We start from the raw sequence: 21274 nt of genomic DNA, 5'->3' as shown, positions 1-21274 counted from the left end.
CGGAGACGAAAACGTGACGGCGGACGCTCTGAGCAGGCAGAGCGCGATCTCTCACGAGTGGGAGTTGGCTCAGGAGATTCTCCTGGAGATCTTCGCCCTTTGGGGGACCCCTCAAGTGGATCTCTTCGCCTCCAGTGTCAACCGGAAGTGCGAGAGGTTTTGCTCGCGGGAATTTCCTCCGAAAGGAGCCTTAGGCGACGCGTTTGTGGTGGAGTGGTCATTCCCGCTGCTGTACGCGTTTCCTCCAGTCCCCGTCATCCCGCAAGTGCTGCGGAGGTTGCGGAAGTTCGGTTCCCGGATGATCCTCATTGCTCCGGCGTGGGCTCGGAGGACGTGGTACCCGGACCTTCTCGACTTGTCCATCTGCCCTCCACGTCGTCTTCCCTACCGAGACGATCTGCTCTCACGGGAGGGGGGTCAGGTTCTCCATCCAGAGGTCGGATCCCTCAACCTTCACGCTTGGCTTCTGAAAGGTTGAGGTATAAGGATTGGGACCTCCCTGAAGACGTGATGGAGATGTTGCTTTCGGCCCGAAGGCCCGCAACTAAGTCTCTGTACCGTTGCCGTTGGCGTAAGTTCTGCGACTGGTGCAGAGTTCAGAATGTGGATCCTTTTGCATGTGACATCCCCATGGTTCTGTCCTTTTTGCTTTCTTTGGCCCACAGGGGCTTGCAAGTGGGTACCATTAAAGGTTACCTGGCGGCGCTGTCCATCTTTAAGCGCTCATCTGAAGAATGTTCTTACTTTAAAATCCCTTTAATTTCACAGTTTCTGAAAGGGCTCACTAATGTGTTCCCTCCGTCGCCTTTCCTGGTGCCCGGTTGGGATTTAAACCTTGTTCTTAGGTTTCTTATGGGTGCTCCGTTTGAGCCTTTACATTCTTGCCCTTTGAGACTGTTGACTTTGAAAACTGCGTTTCTAGTTGCGGTTACTTCCGCTCGCAGAGTGAGTGAGTTACAGGCACTTTCTGTTAAGCCACCCTTCACTGTATTTCACAAGGACAGGGTTGTCCTTCGAGTTCGTCCTTCTTTTCTTCCAAAGGTAGTGACGGAATTTCATTTGGCCCAGAAGATTGTTCTTCCGGCTTTCTATCCTCCTCCGCATCCTGGTAAGGAAGAGGAGAGGCTCCATAGGCTTGATCCTAGGAGAGCTTTGAGCTTTTATGTTTCTCGCATGTCCCGGGTCAGAGTGGACGATCAACTCTTTATTGGTTACGCTGGTAAGCGCTTGGGGCAAGCTGTGACGAAACAGACTTTGTCACGCTGGATTATTTTGGCCATCTCGGAGTGTTACCGCTTGGCGGGTAAGGTCCCACCGGCTGGCTTGCGGGCCCATTCTACCAGGGGCGTGGCTGCATCTACTGCCCTGCAGAGGGGTGTTCCTATTCGCAACATCTGTGATGCTGCCACCTGGGCTTCAGTACATACATTTGTACGGCATTATTCCCTCGATTCCATCAGAGGGCAGGATCTGGCCTTTGGCAAGGCGGTCCTTTGCTCTGCTATTTGATTGGCTATTCTAAATTTTGTTTCTAAATTCTTTCCCTCCTCCTTGATTTGGTACTGCTTTGGGAGTCTGTCATTGATATGGAATACGTCGGAGGACCCAATCCCCTCGAAGAACAAGTTACTTTCTTACCTGGTAACGTTCTTTCGATGGGATGGTCCGACGACGTATTCCATATCGCTCCCACCCTGCCTTCCCCGCTGCAGAATTTCTGTTGCGATTGCAGCTTACGTTCCGCAAGGCTTTGTGTCGGACTGGCAGTTGACTAATGTCACACGTTCTGGGGGAAAAAACTACAACTGAGGCTACTGGCGTCGGAGGAGGTCCTCGACGGCGGCGCATCGACGTCATCGACGCAGGACGCAGACGCCGAAAAAGTTTCCGAAGCAGCACAGCTGTGGTGATTACATGTCATTGATATGGAATACGTCGTCGGACCATCCCATCGAAAGAACGTTACCAGGTAAGAAAGTAACTTGTTCTTCTCTAATGGGGAGCTTTCCGGCATGTCTTGTGTTATGTGTCTGTGGGTCGTCCAAGCGTGTTTCAGCTGCATGTAGTGGTACCTCTCTGTGTCTGGGAGGGAGAACTTTTCATGCAATGTCTCGAATGGTACCAGGTTGTCCTCGTGAACCACATCTCCTATACTGGAGATTCCTCGCTGGACCCACTCACGCCATCTGGGCAGCTTTCGTATTTCGGGAAGGTTGCAGTTGTTCCATAGGGGTTGTGCCAGCGTTAGTTTCCCACCCCATCCTAGGTACCGATGTGTTTCCTTCCATATTCTCACTATATGCGTTGCCATATCCGTTTGTGATGTGCGGTTCAGGCCTCCATTCAGGTGCTCTAGAGGCGTGGTCGTGGCATTACAGATAAGACCTTTGATATGTGGGAGGCTTCCGTCTCCATGGAGCATATCATTTACTACCGCCATCTGGCTGGCCCAGTAATATGACTGTATCCTGGACAGTCCAATCCCTCCTTCCCAGATAGACCTTTGGAGCATGGCGAGAGCAATTTGTGGGTGTACTCCCACCCCCCCATAGCCGCTTCCGAAGGGTGCACTTTATTTTGTGAAATTCTCGCTGGTGAATGTATAATGGCGCATTTTGCAGGATATATACGAATTTAGGAAGGGCAATCATTTTGAACAGGGCCGCTCTACCCATCAGCGTTAATGGCAAGGGGATCCAATGGCGAGTATCTTCTGCAAATCTTGTTATAAGGGGGGAGAGATTCAGGGTTGTGTGTTCAGTCAAATGCTTTGTGATACGGATCCCCAGATACTTGAACTGTTCTCTTTCGATCTGGTAAGGACTAGCCGCCAAGTTTGCCGAGGAGGTGTCCCCTAAAGGGAAGGGGATGGATTTGGACCAGTTCACTCGCAATCCGCTGAATGCCTCATATTGCTCTAACAGGTACATGACTGGGACAGGACTTGCTCGGGTCTTTCAGATATGAGAAGGTCGTCTGCATAGAGAGATAATCTGTCTTCCCAGGTATCGGTCCAACGGAAGCCTTCCCATTTTGGCGTGTTTTGCAAGAGGATTGCCAGTGGTTCGATGGCGATAGCAAAAATCATGGCCGACAACGGGCAGCCCTGTCTCGTGCCCCTCCCCAGATTGAAGAGGTCTGAACGCCAGCCATTAACTCTGGTCCTGGCCACCGGGGATTCGTACAACAGGCGCACCCACTTCATAAAGTTCTCACCGAAGCCCATGCGTTGCATTATGGTCCAGATGGCCTCCCATCTCACCGAGTCAAAGGCCTTCTCGTAGTCAATTGCTAGCAGGGCTAGCGGGTCCTGTATGCTGTTGGCCCTTTACAGGGCCGAATATAGCCTGTGGAGGTTCATACGTGTTGTTCTCTGGGGCATGAAGCCGCACTGGTCTGGATGCATCAGGGTGGGAATAACCTGTTGCAGGAGGTCGGCAAGTAATTTCGCCAGAATTTTAGTTACGCTATTGATGAGTGAGATGGGCCTATATGAGCTGCATCTTTCCGGGGGCTTGTCTGGCTTGGGTATCACTATTATTGTTGCTTCTCGCAGATCTGGTGGGAGAATGCCCTCTTCTAGCGCATGTTGGAACACATGGAGTAGTTGGGTTTGGGGGGGACGGGGGGTAGGTACCACATTGGTCCCCACCTTTCGCCATAGCTCGACATGGCACTTAGGATCTCCTCTTCTGTGATCTCCCTCTCCAGCACTAGCGTCTCCGTTACGGTGGGGATGTTAATTTGGTCCATGATCGTGACGTCCATCTGTGTCGTGGGCTTTCTGTACAACTCAGCGTAATAATCCGCGAAGCCTTGGCTTATTTCCTGATCGGTCACCCCTGCATTCGGCCCTCCTGTCTCGAGCCTTCGGACATGACTGCGTCCCTGCTCCATCGTTTCCAGCCAAGCCAGCATCTTGCCAGCCTTGTCACCTGTTTCATAAATTCTCGCCCGCATTGCAGTATGCGCATGTTTTGCATTGTCCATTGCTATGTTTTGCAGCTTTTTCTGTGCCAGTAGCAACGACCCGATTCGAGGCCGCTGTGTCCTCCATTATGTGCCTCGCCTCTGCTTGCTTGACCTGTTCGGCCTCGAGAGTCTTGCTCCAGTGGTGTCTTTGTTTCGCGGTCGTCCACGATATCCGTTCGCCTCTTAACACTGTCTTGTAGGCCTCCCACAGTGTTCCTGGGTTCATTGTCTGTGAGTTGAGCTCGAAGTATGTATTGGTCGTCTCTTGCAGCTTCTCCACAAGCTCAGGGTCACCCAGGTAGTAGCTATTTACGCGCCACCTCGGCGGTGGAATCTGCCTGGATGTTCTGAGTGTCATTTCTAACGTGGAGTGGTCAGAGATGCCTCGGGGAAGAATGTTTTTCTTGCGCCCTATGTAGATCAGTTGCTGGGATGAAGAAATAATCTAGCCTGGAGAGTGAGGCATGTGCCCCTGAGTGGAAAGAGTATGCTCTCGTGTCCTGGTGGAGTTCTCTCCACACATCACATAGGCCTAGTGCGTTGGCAAACAAGGCAAGTCTGGTGGGAACTTTGGGGTTTCTAGTCCTCAAGTGTGATCTATCACGGGTTACGTTCATGACTTCATTAAAGTCACCTCCCAGTATCATGAGGTTAGATGTGGTGTTTGCGATTAACGGGGCAATGTCAGTAAGCAGCGGCTCTAGCAGGGTTGAGGATATATAGGTAGCTATCAGAGCGATGGAGTGATCCCGTAGCTTGCCTGTCGCGTACACATCTGCCGCCTGTGTCATGGGTCACCGTCGTGAGGTGAAAGGGGAGGTTTTTGTGTACCAGGATCATGACCCCTCTTGAGCCCATCGTGAAACCTGAGTGAAGTGCCAGCTTGTAGTTTGTGCGTCTGAATAGGGTACAGTCTGTGCCCGCAAGATGGGTCCCAGACAGGAACACTGTCAGCCCCCCGCCTGTTGAGAAATTGCCGCACCAGCCGATGCTTGACCGCATTGCCCAGCCCATTAACGTCATGAGCCTCAGTAGTGTCACTACTACCGCTATGTGATGCCTTGGGTGCTTGTGATGGTCACTGCCTGTGTTGCCACTGACGGTGTTAAACGCCAGCTGCAGATACGCCCGTAGGCGAACTCTGTCTTATCTAGCCTAATCATACTATGCGTTTGACGGGTCCTGTCTGTAACTAAACTTAACAAATCCCCAAACCCCCTCCCCCATACTCCTCCCAACCAGAAGAATTGGTCGCCCGAACAAAAAACCACTGGTGTCAACTGGACACCTTACATGTGTTGTACTTAACTTCAAGTACAGGTAGCCTCCCCCGGCTTGGATCCCAGGGGGAGAGAGCCCTCTCTTGAGGGAGGAGGGGTGGTAGGGGGGAACCGCCACGAATAATACCAGTGGAAATTGTTGCACTATCGGGAGGGGGCTCTCCTTGCGTCGCGGTCTTGGGGCATACCGCGACCGCATCAGGTAAGTGTGTATAGCCTACTGTTGCGAATGTGTGTGTAGACAGAGTAAAACAATAGCTCAACCTGGGTGACCCAACGGGACCTCGGGCATCTGGCAGGCCTCGGGGCAGTGGTCAGCCTCCCTGATCTTCCGGTGGGTCCTGTGCTGGTGGTTGGCGGACCTCTCGCTGTTGGTCTGGTGGAAGCCTTCGGTTCCTCCCCCTGTTGTCGCGTGGGGTCGACCAGTCTCCGTCTGTTTTGTTCAGCCCAGCGCCAAGCCTCCTTGGAATCATTGAAGTGGACCGTTGTCCCTTTATGGTAAATCTTGAGTTGAGCAGGGAAGAGCAGGCCATATTTCACCCCCATTGTTTGCAGTTGTTTTTTGAGGTGGTCGAAGGAGTGTTTCGCCTTTTGCACTTCCCTGGTGTAGTCGGGGGGGGGGGGGGGGGGGGGGTGGAGGAGCGTCTGGCGCGTACAGATCAGTCAGCCATTTTTCTAGAAAAAGTTCCATGCAGGGGCCTTCGGCCTTCTCGGGTATACAGAGTATACGCACGTTGTTACACCTTGATCTGCCCTCTCCATCTTCAATTCTGTCCTCCAGTACCTTCAGTTTGGTTGTTACGTTTTGGAGCTGCTGTTGCATATTATGCATTGTATCCTCTGTGTTGGATATGCGATGTTCCGCTTCCCCGGTGCGTGCTGTTAGTTTTTGAAGATCGTGTCGGAGGGATACATCCATGCTTATCCCCTCCATTTTCTGCTCCATTGATGTGCGTGAATCTGCTATCGCGGCCATAATGTCCTTCAATGAAATTCCCTGGTCCGTTTCCATCTCGTCCGCGGATTGCGGATGGGGGTCTGCCGCCTGGGGCGGTTGGATGGTATACTGATCCATCCTGCTTTGTGTGGGAAGTTTCCTTGCCTTGTCTTTCCCCATGGTACCGATATCACTAGCTGCGTATGGGGCTGCGTGCTTGGTCTGTCTTGCACGCTGTCGCCTCCTGGAGCAGAGCTCGGGGGGGGGGCACTCGCCCACGCCGCCCAGCCGCTCCGGCACCTCTTCCCCATTCGTGGCTCACAGGTTTGCCTCACACGCTGGGTCGCACGGGAAGGGCGCCCCTCGTTCTCGAGTAGCAGTGCTGTCGGCGGGGGTCGCGGCGTCCCACACGAGTGGATACGCGCTCCGCTCTCACCTCCGCACTGGTCTGCTGTAGTCCGCCTGCCGGGACCACTCTTTCTCCGATGTCGACTGCGGAACAGTAACAGGCTGGATTCCGATGCCGCACAGACTCACTTCAGGGCGTTCGTCCATGCGCACCGGCGACCATTTTGGAAGCTGGATATCGATCGCCTCAACTTCTCATGGTCGTATTTCTTGGAGTCGGCTGCGGTTTCCTCTGCTCTACTCCTCGTTTGTGCCCAAGGGTATTCGACACCCTACGGGGTTGTTATCAGCTCTTATGTCGAATTTCAGGCGATTTTTATCAGGAAATTTGCTGCGGTCGCGGGAGCCGAGGAGACCTAAGTCTTACTCATCCCGCGGCTAGCCACGCCCCTCCAAGTATTCATTATTAATGTAAACATTATATTGCAATTTTATTTTGCTTTGACATCTTGTCTACAGTCAAACTTTAGTCTAAAGCTGATTTGACTTTAGATCTGGTTTTGTAATGATGTGCTCAGCATAAAGGGGACTGCATCAAGAGCTGGACATCTATATGCTTAATGGTCCAGCAAAGCATGTGTGACTGGATGTGCAGGCATGCATATTTGGATGCTAGATTTAGGAAGGACCTATTTGAAAAGGTGTATTTTACCAAACCTGTTAACTGTTAACTGTTAATAGTGGACAGGCTGACTTTGGGACTGGGGTGGATAAAACTGCAAAATGCACCCTTGCAACCTGAAGCCAGTAGAAGAGGAACATTAAAGTGAGCGAATTCTACAAGGCTGCACATTGTTTTGACTTTGAAGTCTACAAAGCAGAACTGCTTGCTTTCTGTGCAGGTGTCTACAAAAGACTGTGAATGGCTTGGTGACGGGTCCTCCAAATGTTCACTTGGCTAAAAGAGGACTTAGATTGTCGAGTTTAATCAGCTGCCAAAAAGGGATAATTTGCCAACCTGTACTCGAAAACCAGATGCAGAATATCTTTCAGAAGCACATAACTGGGATTAATTGATTCTGCCAGTTCTAAGGGCACAGAGGTATGTGGTTGCTCTCACCCCACCACCCGCAGGCTGTCCAAATGTACCTCTCGATATGCACCTTGCCTTTTAACATCTTCATGCTAAACTCCTATAGAACAGCACTAAACTTCCAGGATCTGAGGATATACGTGAAACTTGGAGTACAAATTAAACAGTGACTGCAAAGCAACTGGGTCCCCTTTTCTCTTATGCCTGCATTACCATTGTCAGTATTTCAACAGGGATGTGCGATATGTCCTGTGCCGCCGTATTTTGGCCATCAGTTTGTCACCAAGCACTTTAACATGGCAGGTGATTGTCTAAGAACATGCTAAAATGTTGCTCTGTTCCTAGACTGCTCGTCTTTCGGTTATTCCTTCGTGTAGTCCAATGTGCACTATTGAAGTATCTTTCAAAAGCCAATCTGTCGTGTCCCATTTATTAATGATTCATCGGAGGCACTAATTGCAATGACCTTACACAGTGCAACTTGTACAGCTTGTTTTTGAACCCAGAATCCCTTTATTCATGTCAATTAGACCTAAACACCTTGCTTGGTTTGCTCTACAATAGGCTATTAAGCCATACAGGTCAGAGCTACAATGAAAGTGATCATGTTCTACAACTGCTTAGATTTGAAAAAAGGTTGGAGCTTAGTTGGGGTATGTTACTTTGGTTAAGCCTTTGTTTGATAACTTTGTTGAATAATGGGGTACTTTGTCATATTAAGTAGTTCTCATGTTTGTACATAGTTTGGACTGGCCAACAATACAGTGGGTTGAACCCTAATATTTCAGTACATTAGAATGTGTAACTTAATGTTCCTGATTATGTAGATTGGTTTAAAGGACTGGCTAGATTCCATGCTATTGAATGGAATCTGTGTGCATGTTTAGAGGCATAGTTTTCATATTTGAACTATCCTGGGCACTGAATCCAATGAGTAAATATTAAGTTGTGACTGGCTGTAGCACAAATATTGCAATACACCTGAATCAAGCACACCTACATGGTATTAATGTACTACTAACGCTCTCTGGTGTGTGGCCACCCATTCCATTTAGCACGCTATAAAACTGAGTTATGTTTAACTTTTAGTTTGGTAGCAGGCTCCCATAGTGGAAGGATTATAGGTTTGTCAGTATTTTGTATTCTTGACAACATCCGTGCCAACATATCGGCAATAGTGTTACCATACATAAATATTGTTTGTGGGATATCATGTTTTTCACAATTTGAAGCAATTATTTAATCTAGTGTCACTAAAAAAAGCATATATTTGAAAACGAACCTCCGTTTTCTCCTATGGAAAAGTGGGATGCACGGAGGTAGCACAGTATGTCTTGGCCATCAATTCTTAAAACAGTCTTTAGTGTAGAATTCTAAAGGTGGCAGTGCCCTCTCCTTTGACATGGCTTAGCTGTATGGTGTTTGCTCTCACAAAGTATTTGTCACGAACAGTCCTTTTTTGCTAGTTCTAGGATCATTGCTCTAAGTGGAAAAGTGAGTTGATGCGTGCGCTTGTGGTTGTAGCAGTAAGGTCTCCATTGCTTGGTGACATTACCAAAATGGAAATCTGGTTGGATTTATTATGGCAACTTAATTAGTGCTTAATTTGCAAAGTGAAAGGATTTGGGGGTTCAAACACTTGCCCTTAGTAACTTCACGAACCAGGTACACTTCTATACAGTCATGTATAGTGGGAGGGAGGCCCAAGTTTCACAATGCAGCAGGTTTCAGGATATATTACGTTTAGTTTCTAGCAGAGAGGGTTTGATATACCTTTGCTTGGGAGTAGAGTTGTAATGGGCGATTGCTAGAGTTCAGTGTTCCCTATAGGAGTGATGCAGGTGACATTAGTCTGGCAAGCTATATTCTGAGGTAAGGTAATGTAGAGTGGCAGGGCTTTTTGGAGTTAGAGTAATTACCTTCGTGGTTGCTGCTGTTTGACGGCTGGTGGCTGGCTGGCTTCACTGGCTTGCCCTGCTGACACCTGCAGACACGATATGGAGCCGCCACTGTTGGCGCCACCCTTTGCCTTGGGGCCCTTAGCCGCAGGGGCTGCACGGGCAGAGGGCTGCCCTGGGGTGGTCAGTTATGAACAGAGATATGACCTATCGGGAACCCAGGGGTGAGCTGGGGGGGAGCGGAACGGGAAGGTGGGATGCCCTGGGGAACAGGGATGCGGGCAGGGGGTCCAGACCACGTGCAAAAATGATGCAAATAGAGGCCCAGGAGTGTCTTCTGTTGGTCTAACTCAACCGCAGCGCCTGGTGGAATGGCGGCAGCAGGGCTCGACACGAACCTAGCAAAGGCTGATCTTGTTTAGCCAATAAGAGACCGGGGGCAGGCTAGGAGGCGGGCGGGAGGGAGGAAAGGGAAGCAGGGAAGCCCTGGGAAACCGTTAAAGTTGGTGTCCATGTTGCGTTATGTTAGGTAAATGCTGCACACTGTTTAGTTCTCTTACAATGAAGCACCACTAATCTGCGTAGTTCCTTGAATGATGCTCAATTATTTTAGAGCCAGCAAATTTCCAGGTAACCTAAATTCTAGATTGACAACTGCACTGTCTTGCATCTTGTCCAGCTACACACTATCTTGACCTCCAATGTTCTGGTGAGCTCGTTGGCATTTAGGTTATTATGTGCCAGAGCCTGCAGGCATCAGGGCGCAGACCGTAAGAAAACCTGCATGGCGGTCCACTGCAGTTATACAATGTGCCTTTAAGCAATTCCGTAAGGTGGCCAGAAATTTGTCCCCCGCCAATCCATCAGAAGCTTGTTCCAAGCCAGTGCTACCTTTGCCGCAACTGAGTGGCCATTGCCACTGGCTCGCTTGCTTCTAGGACAAACCAGGAGCCTCGAGCTACTGGACCGAGTAGCTCTGGTCGATTGTTGAAGGGTAATGCAATTTTTGAAGTATGCAGGTGCTTGTCCATATATGCACGTGTGTGTGGTAATATTTACCTTAAGGCAAATTCTGGCCTCGACCGGGAGCCAATGAGAAGCTCCCTCCTATATACCGAGAAGGGGCATCTTTTTGTAGTGTCTGCAGCTTTTTAATGCAGCATGTACTGGCTCTGGGTAACAACGTGCTTTGCATTTGATTTTATTCTTTTTTTTTTTAAGCTGGTTTATTTAACCTTTATTGTTCCCCTTGAGCTCTCAAAATGTCAAAAGGTGACAAATCACCAATCCTGAATCATTTGCACAAGCAGTGTTCATTAAAGGTTTTACATTGCCAGAAGGCCGCCATGGGGCACTCGGGCAATGGCAGCCTGAACATTGCGCTCCCGCTTCGTCAGTCCATTAGGGGTTCTGAGTCGTTTGCACCCCATCCATCTCCTCCCACCCAACCCCCCCCCCCCCCTCCAGCAGATATTTGGACAACTAAGGAAAGGGATGTTATGTTAAAAAGGTTGATATGGGAGCTGCAGTAAGCAGAGACTCACTTGGCGGGAATAAATCAGTCCCTCCCCCTACCCTAAAGAGACTACCTCATCTGGACAATATCCCAAGAGGGGTAAGTGGCCAAAGACATTAGCTAAAAGCAGGTGATCAGACTCTCTACCAGACCACAACTGAAATCAAAGGGGGTGTGGGGGGAGGGTGAAAAGTAGTCTAAGAGTGATTTAGGGGTTAGGGGGGGGGTGAGAAAGGGGTGTTTTTGACTGTTCAAATGTATTACGTTGATGTTTTCGATGTACAAAACTCACAATAAAACAAAGTTTTAAAAAAAAAAAGGTTTTACATGGTGCCTCCCTTCTCAAGAACATCAGATGACGCCATGGCTTTTTGCTGACTACTTATTAAGGTGTCACTTTATTTCAGCCTTCATTGCATAACTTATACAAATGCATCAACAACAATTTGTGTTTACTAACATTAAATGAATTAACATAATTTTTTTTCATTTTATTTTGGTAACGACTCTTCTGTTCGCATTAAAAGAAAGAAAGAGCCCTGATGTATGGTAAGTACAGTTTTCCATTTATCATTGTGCTCCCATTGATCAATAGCTGATTTTCTGCCACCTGATTTCTTAGGAAAGCAACGTTCGTGGATTATTGTACTGTTTTCGTATAATGCTAGTCTCAGCTGGGTATTTTTAACTGTCTTCACACATTTTTAAAGAATGAACACTTCACGGAACAATGCTAAATATTTCATGTTTGTTTGGAGATGCAGGAGTGCAAGTCTTCATTAAAAAAAAATATATATTTTGGCAAACTGGATTGAATGATACATGTAGAAAAGGAAAAATTAAAGTGCTCCTCTTTTGGGAGGTTAATTTCTCCAGCACGTGTTCCTCCACAGATTCACAAGCTCTTGAATCATTGTACTTTACATTACATAATTTCTTGTCGAAATTGGATCAGTCTAATTTATTTAGCATATATTAAAACTACCCAAAGGTTTAAAAAAAAATGTATCCGTTAGTTGTGCTTGCCCCAAACAAAGGACTTCCCTATACAGCTGGTGGGAGATTTCCTGATGGGCCTCTCCTTTGTGGGTATTGGGAGTCTGTGTTTTCATTTTTTTAAATGTACTCTCTGCTTTTGGTTGCAGAGATTTTTTCATAGCCCTTTGGTCATGGCTGTGGAACCATCCAACCTAATGGTAGACCTGTGTCGCTCAAAAGGAAAGACCAGACTCTCCAATGGTCGCTGTAGCAGAGCAATCGGCCATAACTTTAGGAGGGAGGAAGGCGAGCATGGAGCTAGTTATTCCCAGTAGTCATCACAAATGAATAAATCACACTGGTATACTGAAATGCACACTTTTATTACAAGGTCATATAATAACTGAGATGAAATGCTGTAGTCTGGGAAACACCAACATACAACAGAGCATATTGTAATTATAAAAAGGGTTAATGGGTAGTAAGACCTAACCTTTTCTTGACGCTAATATGTAAGCTCCATACCTGGTGATCAACACCATCCAGATAGGTTTTAGGGGACAGAGAAGGGGACACTAGACTATATAAGAATACCATTCTGTTCAGAACCGGAGATGCCACACAGAGCAGTTACAGGTTTTCTTCTCCCTTCTAGTACACATGTTAACAGTTGTATATCGTTGGAGACCAACATGCACACAATCTCCAACAAAACCTGAAAGGCTACCAGGGTCCAGTATACATTTAAGACTCATAATAACCAGGGCCAGAAGCGCATATTACCCACCAAAGAAAAGATAACAAGGTAGTGGGGAATGATGCAGTGTAAATCTGGAGGCATTACTTTGAGGACGAAGGATAGCTCGGGGGAAACTCATTTGTCTTGGAAGCATTACAAGGCGGCGCAACACAGGTTCAAATCCCAATCCAGCGCTTAGAAACCACTTGCTGGTATTAAGCACGTTCTAAATGAACAATAAAAATAAATCTTACCCAAATGTACAAGTGTCAACTTAGTGTTAGTTGTTGCTGAAACCCCCAGAGACTCCAGAGGGACCATGAAAAATGGCAGTATAATTGTTTTATAACTCGTATAGTACCGCAGACCCGTTTCTAAGCAAGAGTCCAGTATTCAGACCTGTGTTGCTAAGCGTTGTTTGCTTACAATTCAAACGCGTTGCGCCCGAGCTATCATCCCGGCCCTTGATAAGTACCATAGTGCCGTTTGTACGAGTTCATGGTGTTGACTAAGGGGCTCCATATGAAACAATTGGACCGTCTGCAGGCAGACCTGTGGTTCTAGTGAAAAGCCTTTTATCGCCTACCAGTGCAGATATGGTGGCAAAGTACACTGGAGGAGGCTTTAGAGCGCTCCAGGTTAAAGGACAGCTGCCTCAGGGGGGAGGTGGTCAGCCCTAATTGAACTATGGGTATATGTGGCTGACTTTAACCTGGACCAATAGCAACGCAGACGAAAACTTATACAGTTCAAAGTAAACTTCTGACGAGTACTCCACTCCGTCCCAACACATTAGGATTCGTCTAGGGAGTGCTACTTGACCCAGTTTCTACCTCCAAACAAAAGGGTCTGGCCAGAGTGAGTTGGGGTCGGGACCTTATGCCCTGGTTACTCTATGGGAGACTGGGGAGAAAGCAGTGTGAACCAGGAATGGTACGCAGACACAGAGGACTCTTGGTGATTGCTATACACTTTTATTCAAAATAAAAGATGTTTGGAAAATGCCTTACTATCCCTGCTCTAGGAGGTATTTACCTACCTCAGCCAAAACTAAGGGTCTTTCCTGTATCAAGATGTCAAAGTTAAATGTTGTGTGTTCGAAATCCTATCCTAGACCTCCCATTCTAAAAGTAATTCTAATTGTCTTTTGGCCTTGAGTGCACAAATGTTCAAAGGAGAAGTATAACTCTAACGAAAAGTTTTGAGATAGATAATGTTCACAGTGCCAGGGCATGCCTCCCTTCCCCAGGTTTCTTTCCACTATAAAGAGTTAAAAACTAACCAAGTTCTTTATTATCCAAGAGGCGAACTTACTTCCCTTGGTATTTGCAATTCACTTCAGACTTGGCCTTGCTTGGAATATTTTCCTGCCAGGACTTTCATATAACACATGTTTTTTCCAATTGGGATGTGGTTCCCAGACTCTCGCATCAGGCCATAGCCGCCTTCACACGTTTTTCATCAAATGGGTCAGCACCCCTCTACTTTTTGGTCTTTATCCCTTCACAGGCCTTCCCGCACACTCAGACAGCCTCTCTTTGCTTCGTGCCCTCCTACCCCCAATAATGAGCGGCATTCGCTGTGAAGCTACCCAGCGTCCCACCTCTTACCACTGGGCTCACCTGTTTGGAATAATCACTTTGGTGTCCCTAGTGTTGTCCGGTTGCTGCTACTGCTTGTCGGTGCTTCGGGGCAGCTTCTCGCTTCTGCTTGCCTTCCCGTTTGGTCTATGGCATCCTCTGACAGCCACACACTGTTTCTGATTACTTATTAGTTTTAAGACTGCAAATTCTTTGTTTTGCTTGCATCGCAGAATTAATAATTTTAAATATTTTTTTGTAGTACCACTCACCCTCCCGCATGATTACGTTTCCCCATGTTTTTTGCTCACCCAGCCAATTCTGGTCCCCTTTTCTGTGAGCGCTTCCTTGAGGCCGATAACTTCACCCATAGTTATAACTATGAAGATATCAGGGCTATAATCAAAGGGCCCTCTTTGTTTGACCATGCAGGCACGAAACCGGCCTTAGCTCTTCAAGTGCAGAGTTACTCAAACTAAAGAAGAAAGATTTAGGACAGAACTTTAAGGGCACTTCCTACGCAAATATTTAAAAGCCGACATTATCCCTGCAGGCCTTGGTGTGCAACGAGCCTTGGTTATTCTTAGAAGATCAGGAATACAAGACGAATTTCAGTTACATGGCTACAAAATGTAGCAGGGACCTTTATGGTCTTGACCATATCGACAGTCCAGCGCCTTGGAGCCATTGCAGCTGAGCTTAACTTTATTAATGACTTATTTTACTAATGCCCAGGACAAGTAACAATTTGAGGAGTTTAAGCTCACTACCCTTGACATCCAAGATTTCAAAGTGGAGGTTGTGTATCCCTACCTCGCAGCCAACTATATTGACACCTACAACTGCAAGTAATACAGCAGGCAAAGCCACAAGACGCAGAGTCACTTTTTCGATGGCAGTAGAGATTCATCCACTGACTTTGGTCCAGGTCCCACCTATCAATTTCCACCACTCTATCCCCTGTTTCAAGACTATCCACCTTTTTTAGGCATAGCCAACAAGGAGGTCCCGGGCCAGGGTGGGACCCACAAGTCCAACACCAGCCATGGGGACGGTACCCACGCCGACAGAGAATGCAGAGGAGAACGGCATACAAACGTGGAACTAGCAGCTCTTCTAATAGTTTTAATCTCTCGGACCAACCTTTGACAGCTAATGCTAGTGTCCTTTCCAGAGGTCTGTCTTTTGTACCATCTACACCTACCGACTGGTTCACACTAGAGATAGAAGTCAGACAATTACTGAGAAATTCGACTCCAATCTTTCTTCCAAGACCTTCAAGCGTCAGAACCTGACAGCGATACAGATTTACATACTACATCTATTTTTACATCGCTTGACCATGCCATACCTAGGGAAAGCCTAACCTTTTCAGAAATGTGTATTCAAAGAGCTCAGAAAATGACAATATATTCGGCATCCTATCTGATACAAATTATCCAACTCTGAACACAGCGCAGTTCGCAAATTAAGTAACGGCAACTAACTTACTATCAAGCCCGCAGACAAAGGGAGAGGCATTTTCATCATGAACACAGCACATTACCACTGGATGGTCATGGACCTTCTGAATGAGCCAGGTAGCTATATAAAAATCCAGAAAGGCCCTATAACGGATCTGAAGACAACCATTCAGGAGATCACTGACTTGGCACTACAAAGGAATTGGCTCGCTGATAAGGGATTAAAGTTTCTGAACACCCATCGGGGTTCAACGCCTTCATTTTATGCTATCCCAGAAATCCACAAGAATGCCTTTAATCCACCAGGTAGACCAATAGTGGCAGGCTGTGGCAGTGCTAGAACCGGTTTGCCAATACATTGATAAATTCCCACAGCCAATTAGTCGGCAGAATTCCACCTACTTGAGGAATATCGCATCAGTTATTCAGCTTTTTGAAGGCATGGATTTTGATCCTGCCTCCAGTCTGTTGGTTACAATGGATATCTGTGCCCTCTACAAAAGTATTTCGCAAGAGGAGGCAATGCAGTGCGTACGTGAGTTTCTGATGCATACCGATTTCAAGCACCTGCAGAATTCATCTTGGAACTTCTTAAGCTAGCATTGCAAAAAAAAAATGTAAATACCAGGACTCGTCTTTTCAGCAAGCAAGTGGGACCGAAGTTGGAGCAGCCTTTGCACCTGTTTAGCCATATTGTTTATGGCGCCATTTATGGAACGCTTCATTCTGACGGATGCCAACCCCTTTAGGCAGAACATTGCTGATGTAATATATATATATATATATATATATATATATATATATATATATATATATATATATATATATATATATATATATATATATATATATATATTCTGATCTGGAATGGGCAGCTGGTACTCCTGAGTGAATTCTTGCAGTGGCTTAACAGACTGCATTGAATTTACCATGATGTCTAATAATCAAATGCATTTTCTTGACCTACTAATTAAATCTCATCTGCACAAATCTCTATACAAAAAAAGACCAACAGTTCTGGGCAAATTCTCAGGCTTCGACGCAACTGCACCCTTTTATCCGATTATGACCAACATGCAGAACAGTTGGCAAGAAGACTATGGACACGAGGCTATCTGAAAAAATTGTGATCCCGGTCACTGAAGCGAGCAAGATATACCCTGCGTGAAACGGTTTCAACCAAGACCCAACACTGATCCAGAAAAACATGTGTGCGCTTACCTATAGTACGTAAATGTTCGCCGTCAGGAAATTGATTAGTAAATTCTGGCCACTGATGCAACCCAAACTCCCGGACGAACCATTACCACTCTTTGCCCTCAAGACAGAAAAACTTGAGGGACCAACTGGTGCATTCTAAACCGAAGACCAATAGATCCATAACCACTGGTTGGAACTTTAGACCAATCACGGGTCACTTCCTGTGTGGCACATGTTCTATCTGTTAATTCTGCAACAAAATCCAACACTTTGACACTGGTGGCAGAAAGTGGGAATTTCGCCAACACACAAACTGCAAGACGCTGGGCAGTATACTGTATCCAATGCCCATGTGGCCTGCGTTATGTAGGCCAAACCTCAAGACCTGGCCACTGAAGAATTACCGAGCACTGGTCACGGACTCGATGCTGCAATGGCACGGCCCCTCTTGTAGGTTATTTATAAGGAATACAACCACACAGCCGATCAAATTCTTTGGTGGGTCCTCGACAGTCAAAAATGCTTCTAACCCACAGACTTTTATCCATCAAAGAAGCAAGATGGATTTTCAGGCTCAATACAATAGATGGCCTCAAGCAACTTACTAATGACCAACCCGGTCCGTGCTAGACAAAAGCTATATCAATTTGATTGGATGTTGACAATGCATGAATGTTCGATGTATACAGATTTTATTAGCAACCCTTTTGGACATAGATTATCGCCACCCTGAGCTTTATTTAAAAGCCTGGCACCTACCCTCTGACACGCTTTTATGAGACTTGGATTCAATCTGTGGAAAACAGGCGAAGTCCAAGCTAAACGGAAAATCATAAGCCATAATGAGAAAATTTGTCAATTTTTGTAAAATATAAAATCAGTCTGAATCCCAGAAACATTTACTAGCTGAATGTTTGCGGCTTAAAGCGAACTATCGTATTATCTGCAGAAACATTTCCAATGCTTTCAAATCCTGACCCCAGACTGTTTGTGGCAATGAATCTTTACCACAAATCTGAAGTCCATTAGAATGGACATCAACTTTCTTAATGCACTGAATTTTAATGAAATCATGTAAATATGGCATGATTTGATTTTACTTTTGATATCTACCACTTTTAACCACTGTTATTAGAAGTCTATGGTTATATCTTTTGTAAAAGTTCTAATTGAACTATAGAAAAATAAAAAATAGATGGCCTCAATGACATCATGCCTTCCTGTTAACTGCCCACCGATGGATTCATATTTAACCTAGACATTTTCAAGCAGGGCGCACGCTTTTACTTTGCAATTTCCACACTGATCTAGCCAATATCTTTCTGCCAAGAGGTCATCTTTCTGACTTTAGCAGGTCAATCTGCCCATGCGGGCTAGCGGTGCTCCTGATCCGCCGTCTGGCTGTTCCTAACGTCTTTGCAGCCACAAACGAGGGCTTCGACCTGAAAACTGGCATGTTGATGTCTTTTGACAAGTTACCTACAACTGTCTCATTTGCTCCATAACATGGCGCTCTTATTTGGCTTTGTTACTTGCCTTTCTATTTCCAGATGGATATTTAATTCATTCTGTCTTCTATGTTTACACTGAGTTTGCTTTCCACTTCCATTGCAGACATGTCTTAAGTTCTGATTGCAACAGGCTCTGTATATCCCATAGTGGCCAGCGTTGCCTCTGCGGTCTGACCTGGTTCCCTTTTTTCCTTTTCGCATTTGCAAATTAGGATTGGTCATGGCGCACATTATTTTATTTGCGTTTGTAATTTCTATTTGTGTTTGTAATGCGCCGAAAGCACGCAGGCATCAGGGCGCAGTAACCTAGAACCAGGTGACAAGACCGACAATTCTGTGACACATTCAGTTTTTAAGTTAAGTTTACATAGGTGTGTCTTGAGATGTTTCCTAAACATTCTAAAATTTGGTTCTAATCGGATAGAGAGTGGAAGCTTGTAGGATGGTGGTCGCCGGTAAGTTCCCCCTACTTAGCCTACAACACTTTGCGCCTCACGGGCGCTATGAGGTGGCTGTGCCACAGTCTCTATTTTAGACTACAGCCCTCACAGGGCCAGCATGCTAACAGGGTATTGACATGAATGTCCACAAGTTGCATTAATTTTCTTATTTGTCCTTATTTTTGCACCCCCCAACTTGATATATTTTTTTAATCCATTTTAAAGTTACTTTTAGTTGCACATTCGAGCTACGAATGTATGCATAGGTGCTCTACCTTCATGCAGTGAGCTAGCGACTCAAGCTGAGCCAGCTTGGATACCGGTTTCTCTGCTAAGCAGCATTAAGATGCATGTGTCTTTCCTCGGCCACCATTCCGCTTTTCCAATTAAATAAAAGCAGCACGGTCACTGATGGTTTGTGTGGTGTTCTTGGGAAAGGTACTGGTTCCAAAGCCTTGGGAAAGATAGGCTACCCCGGGTTTTGGGGGCGCACAACGTGTTTTTATTTACTTTGTGTGGGCCCCCTCCAAAAGGAACCTCAACAGCATTGCTTCCCAGCTCACCACAGTATTTTTAGGATCAGGGATTGGGGAATGATTGGAAAAGGTAGAAAAATCTTGGGAGTATATTCCTTTTTTTATTACTGCCATTTTGCCAAACTAGGATGAGCTTAGGGAGTCCCACTGTTTCAAATCCTTCATAATAGTGTGCACCAAACTGGGGTAGTTGGGATAGATAGATATATCAGGTTTCCTGGTATATTTATTCCCAGGTATCGTAGTATTTTTGTTGCCATGGGGTAGGGGATTTTCTGTTCCAGTTAGGACTTCAATAGTGGGTGGAGTGTGGGTGTTAAGCCAAAATATTTCTGACTTGGAGCCGTTCACTTTAAACCCAGAGTCCGCCCCATACGTTTCTAATTCCTTCTCTACATGGGCCAGAGATTGAAGTGGATCAGTAAGGGACAGGATGACGTGTCTGCGAACAGGTTTCTTTTGTTGGGCCCCACCAAAATTTACACCCAATGAGTTTTAGCCCTTCTACTCGCTGCCAGGGGTTCCGTAAGGGCGATGGGGGAGGCGTGGGGGTGGCGTCACCCTTGTCACGTGCCCCTACCCAACCGAATTGCCGGTGTACAGGTTTGATTTACCATCAGGTGGGCTGACTGACTAGTTGGCTAAAATCATGTGGCACGTTTTTGGGCTTATATTAAATTTCACCAGGACCTCACTCAGAAATTCACACTCTACCCTGTCCAAGGCTTTTTCGGCTTCCAGCAGGAGCGAGTTCGCCCGATTTATGCTAGGCGCAGGACCATCCTAATGTTGTCCACGATGCCCCTTTTCAAAAATAAACCCTGGTTTGTCTGGATCTATAATTGCTGGCATCAGTTTTTCGAACCTGCCCCTTAGGATTTTAGTGAACATTTTGAAATCTAGATTTAAGAGGGCATTGGTCTGCTTGGGATCCTTCCCTGGCTTGGGTATGAGAACCACCTGGACCTCCTTCATGGATTCTGGAACCCGGCCCCCCTCTTCCCCCTCCCTTCTTTCCCCTCCCCCAACAGACATCATCAAAAACATCCAAGTGTTTCATAAAAGACTGCTGTGAAGCAATCTAGGCAAGGGGATTTATTTGACTTCAAGGTTTTATAGCTTGTTTCACCTCTTTGGGGTCGATAAGAGCCCTATCCCATTGCGTGGTTTGTTTCACTTGATACCATTGAGGTAGGTGACTTGGTCTTGGTGGTTGGGCGCGCTCGAAGTGTACAATGAGCTATAGAAGTCGTACAAAAACTTCTTTATATCTTCATCACCCCATTCTCTGCCCTGAGCATCTGACAGGATTTCTATAAATGAGTGATTGGCCTGCTGCTTAAGATGAGTGACCATCCTCCCTTGCACATTCCCCTGCTCAAAGTACCTGTACTGCAGGCAGAGCAGAGTGCGCTCTGGCTTTTGTGACCTAAGGAACTTAGGTTGACCTCTTTGTCATGGATTATTTTGAAGTGTTGTCCAGTCGGGGTCTTGCTATATCCCTTGTCTGCCTCTTTAATTCTTGTAGGAGCCAGGCAATTTCCTCAATTGACTGGTTAGTGGCAGTGGTTTAGTTTTGAATTACCTTGGTTTGCATTTACCGTGGCCGTTCTCTTCTCTGGTAAAGTAACCGCGGGAGCCATTTTGATAAAGATGGCGTCCAGCCATCTTTGCTAAAATGGTGCCAGTCTTTTTTCACCAGGTCTTTGTGGAAAGGTCCTTCTAGAGATTTTCTCTACGCACCAAACCAGGTTTGGTCTCTTTGTTCATTTCGCCTTTGGCT

At 46.5% G+C, this 21274-nt stretch overlaps 1 protein-coding gene across 2 annotated transcripts in view; it reads left to right on the top strand.

Annotated features, from left to right (window-relative positions):
* LOC138497211 (uncharacterized) overlaps positions 1-21274 on the top strand; it is an 835962-nt gene that overhangs the window by 75072 nt on the left and 739616 nt on the right. For both annotated transcript variants that reach the window (XM_069620534.1, XM_069620535.1), the window contains exon 4: positions 11572-11593. In XM_069620534.1, the coding sequence (XP_069476635.1) occupies positions 11572-11593 (22 nt within the window). The remainder of the gene's footprint in view (positions 1-11571; positions 11594-21274) is intronic.

The sequence above is a fragment of the Ambystoma mexicanum genome, chromosome 5q, assembly GCF_040938575.1.
Source record: "Ambystoma mexicanum isolate Mex_15411 chromosome 5q, UKY_AmexF1_1, whole genome shotgun sequence".
Lineage (NCBI taxonomy): Eukaryota > Metazoa > Chordata > Amphibia > Caudata > Ambystomatidae > Ambystoma > Ambystoma mexicanum.
This window is presented reverse-complemented; position numbering and strand designations above follow the sequence as displayed.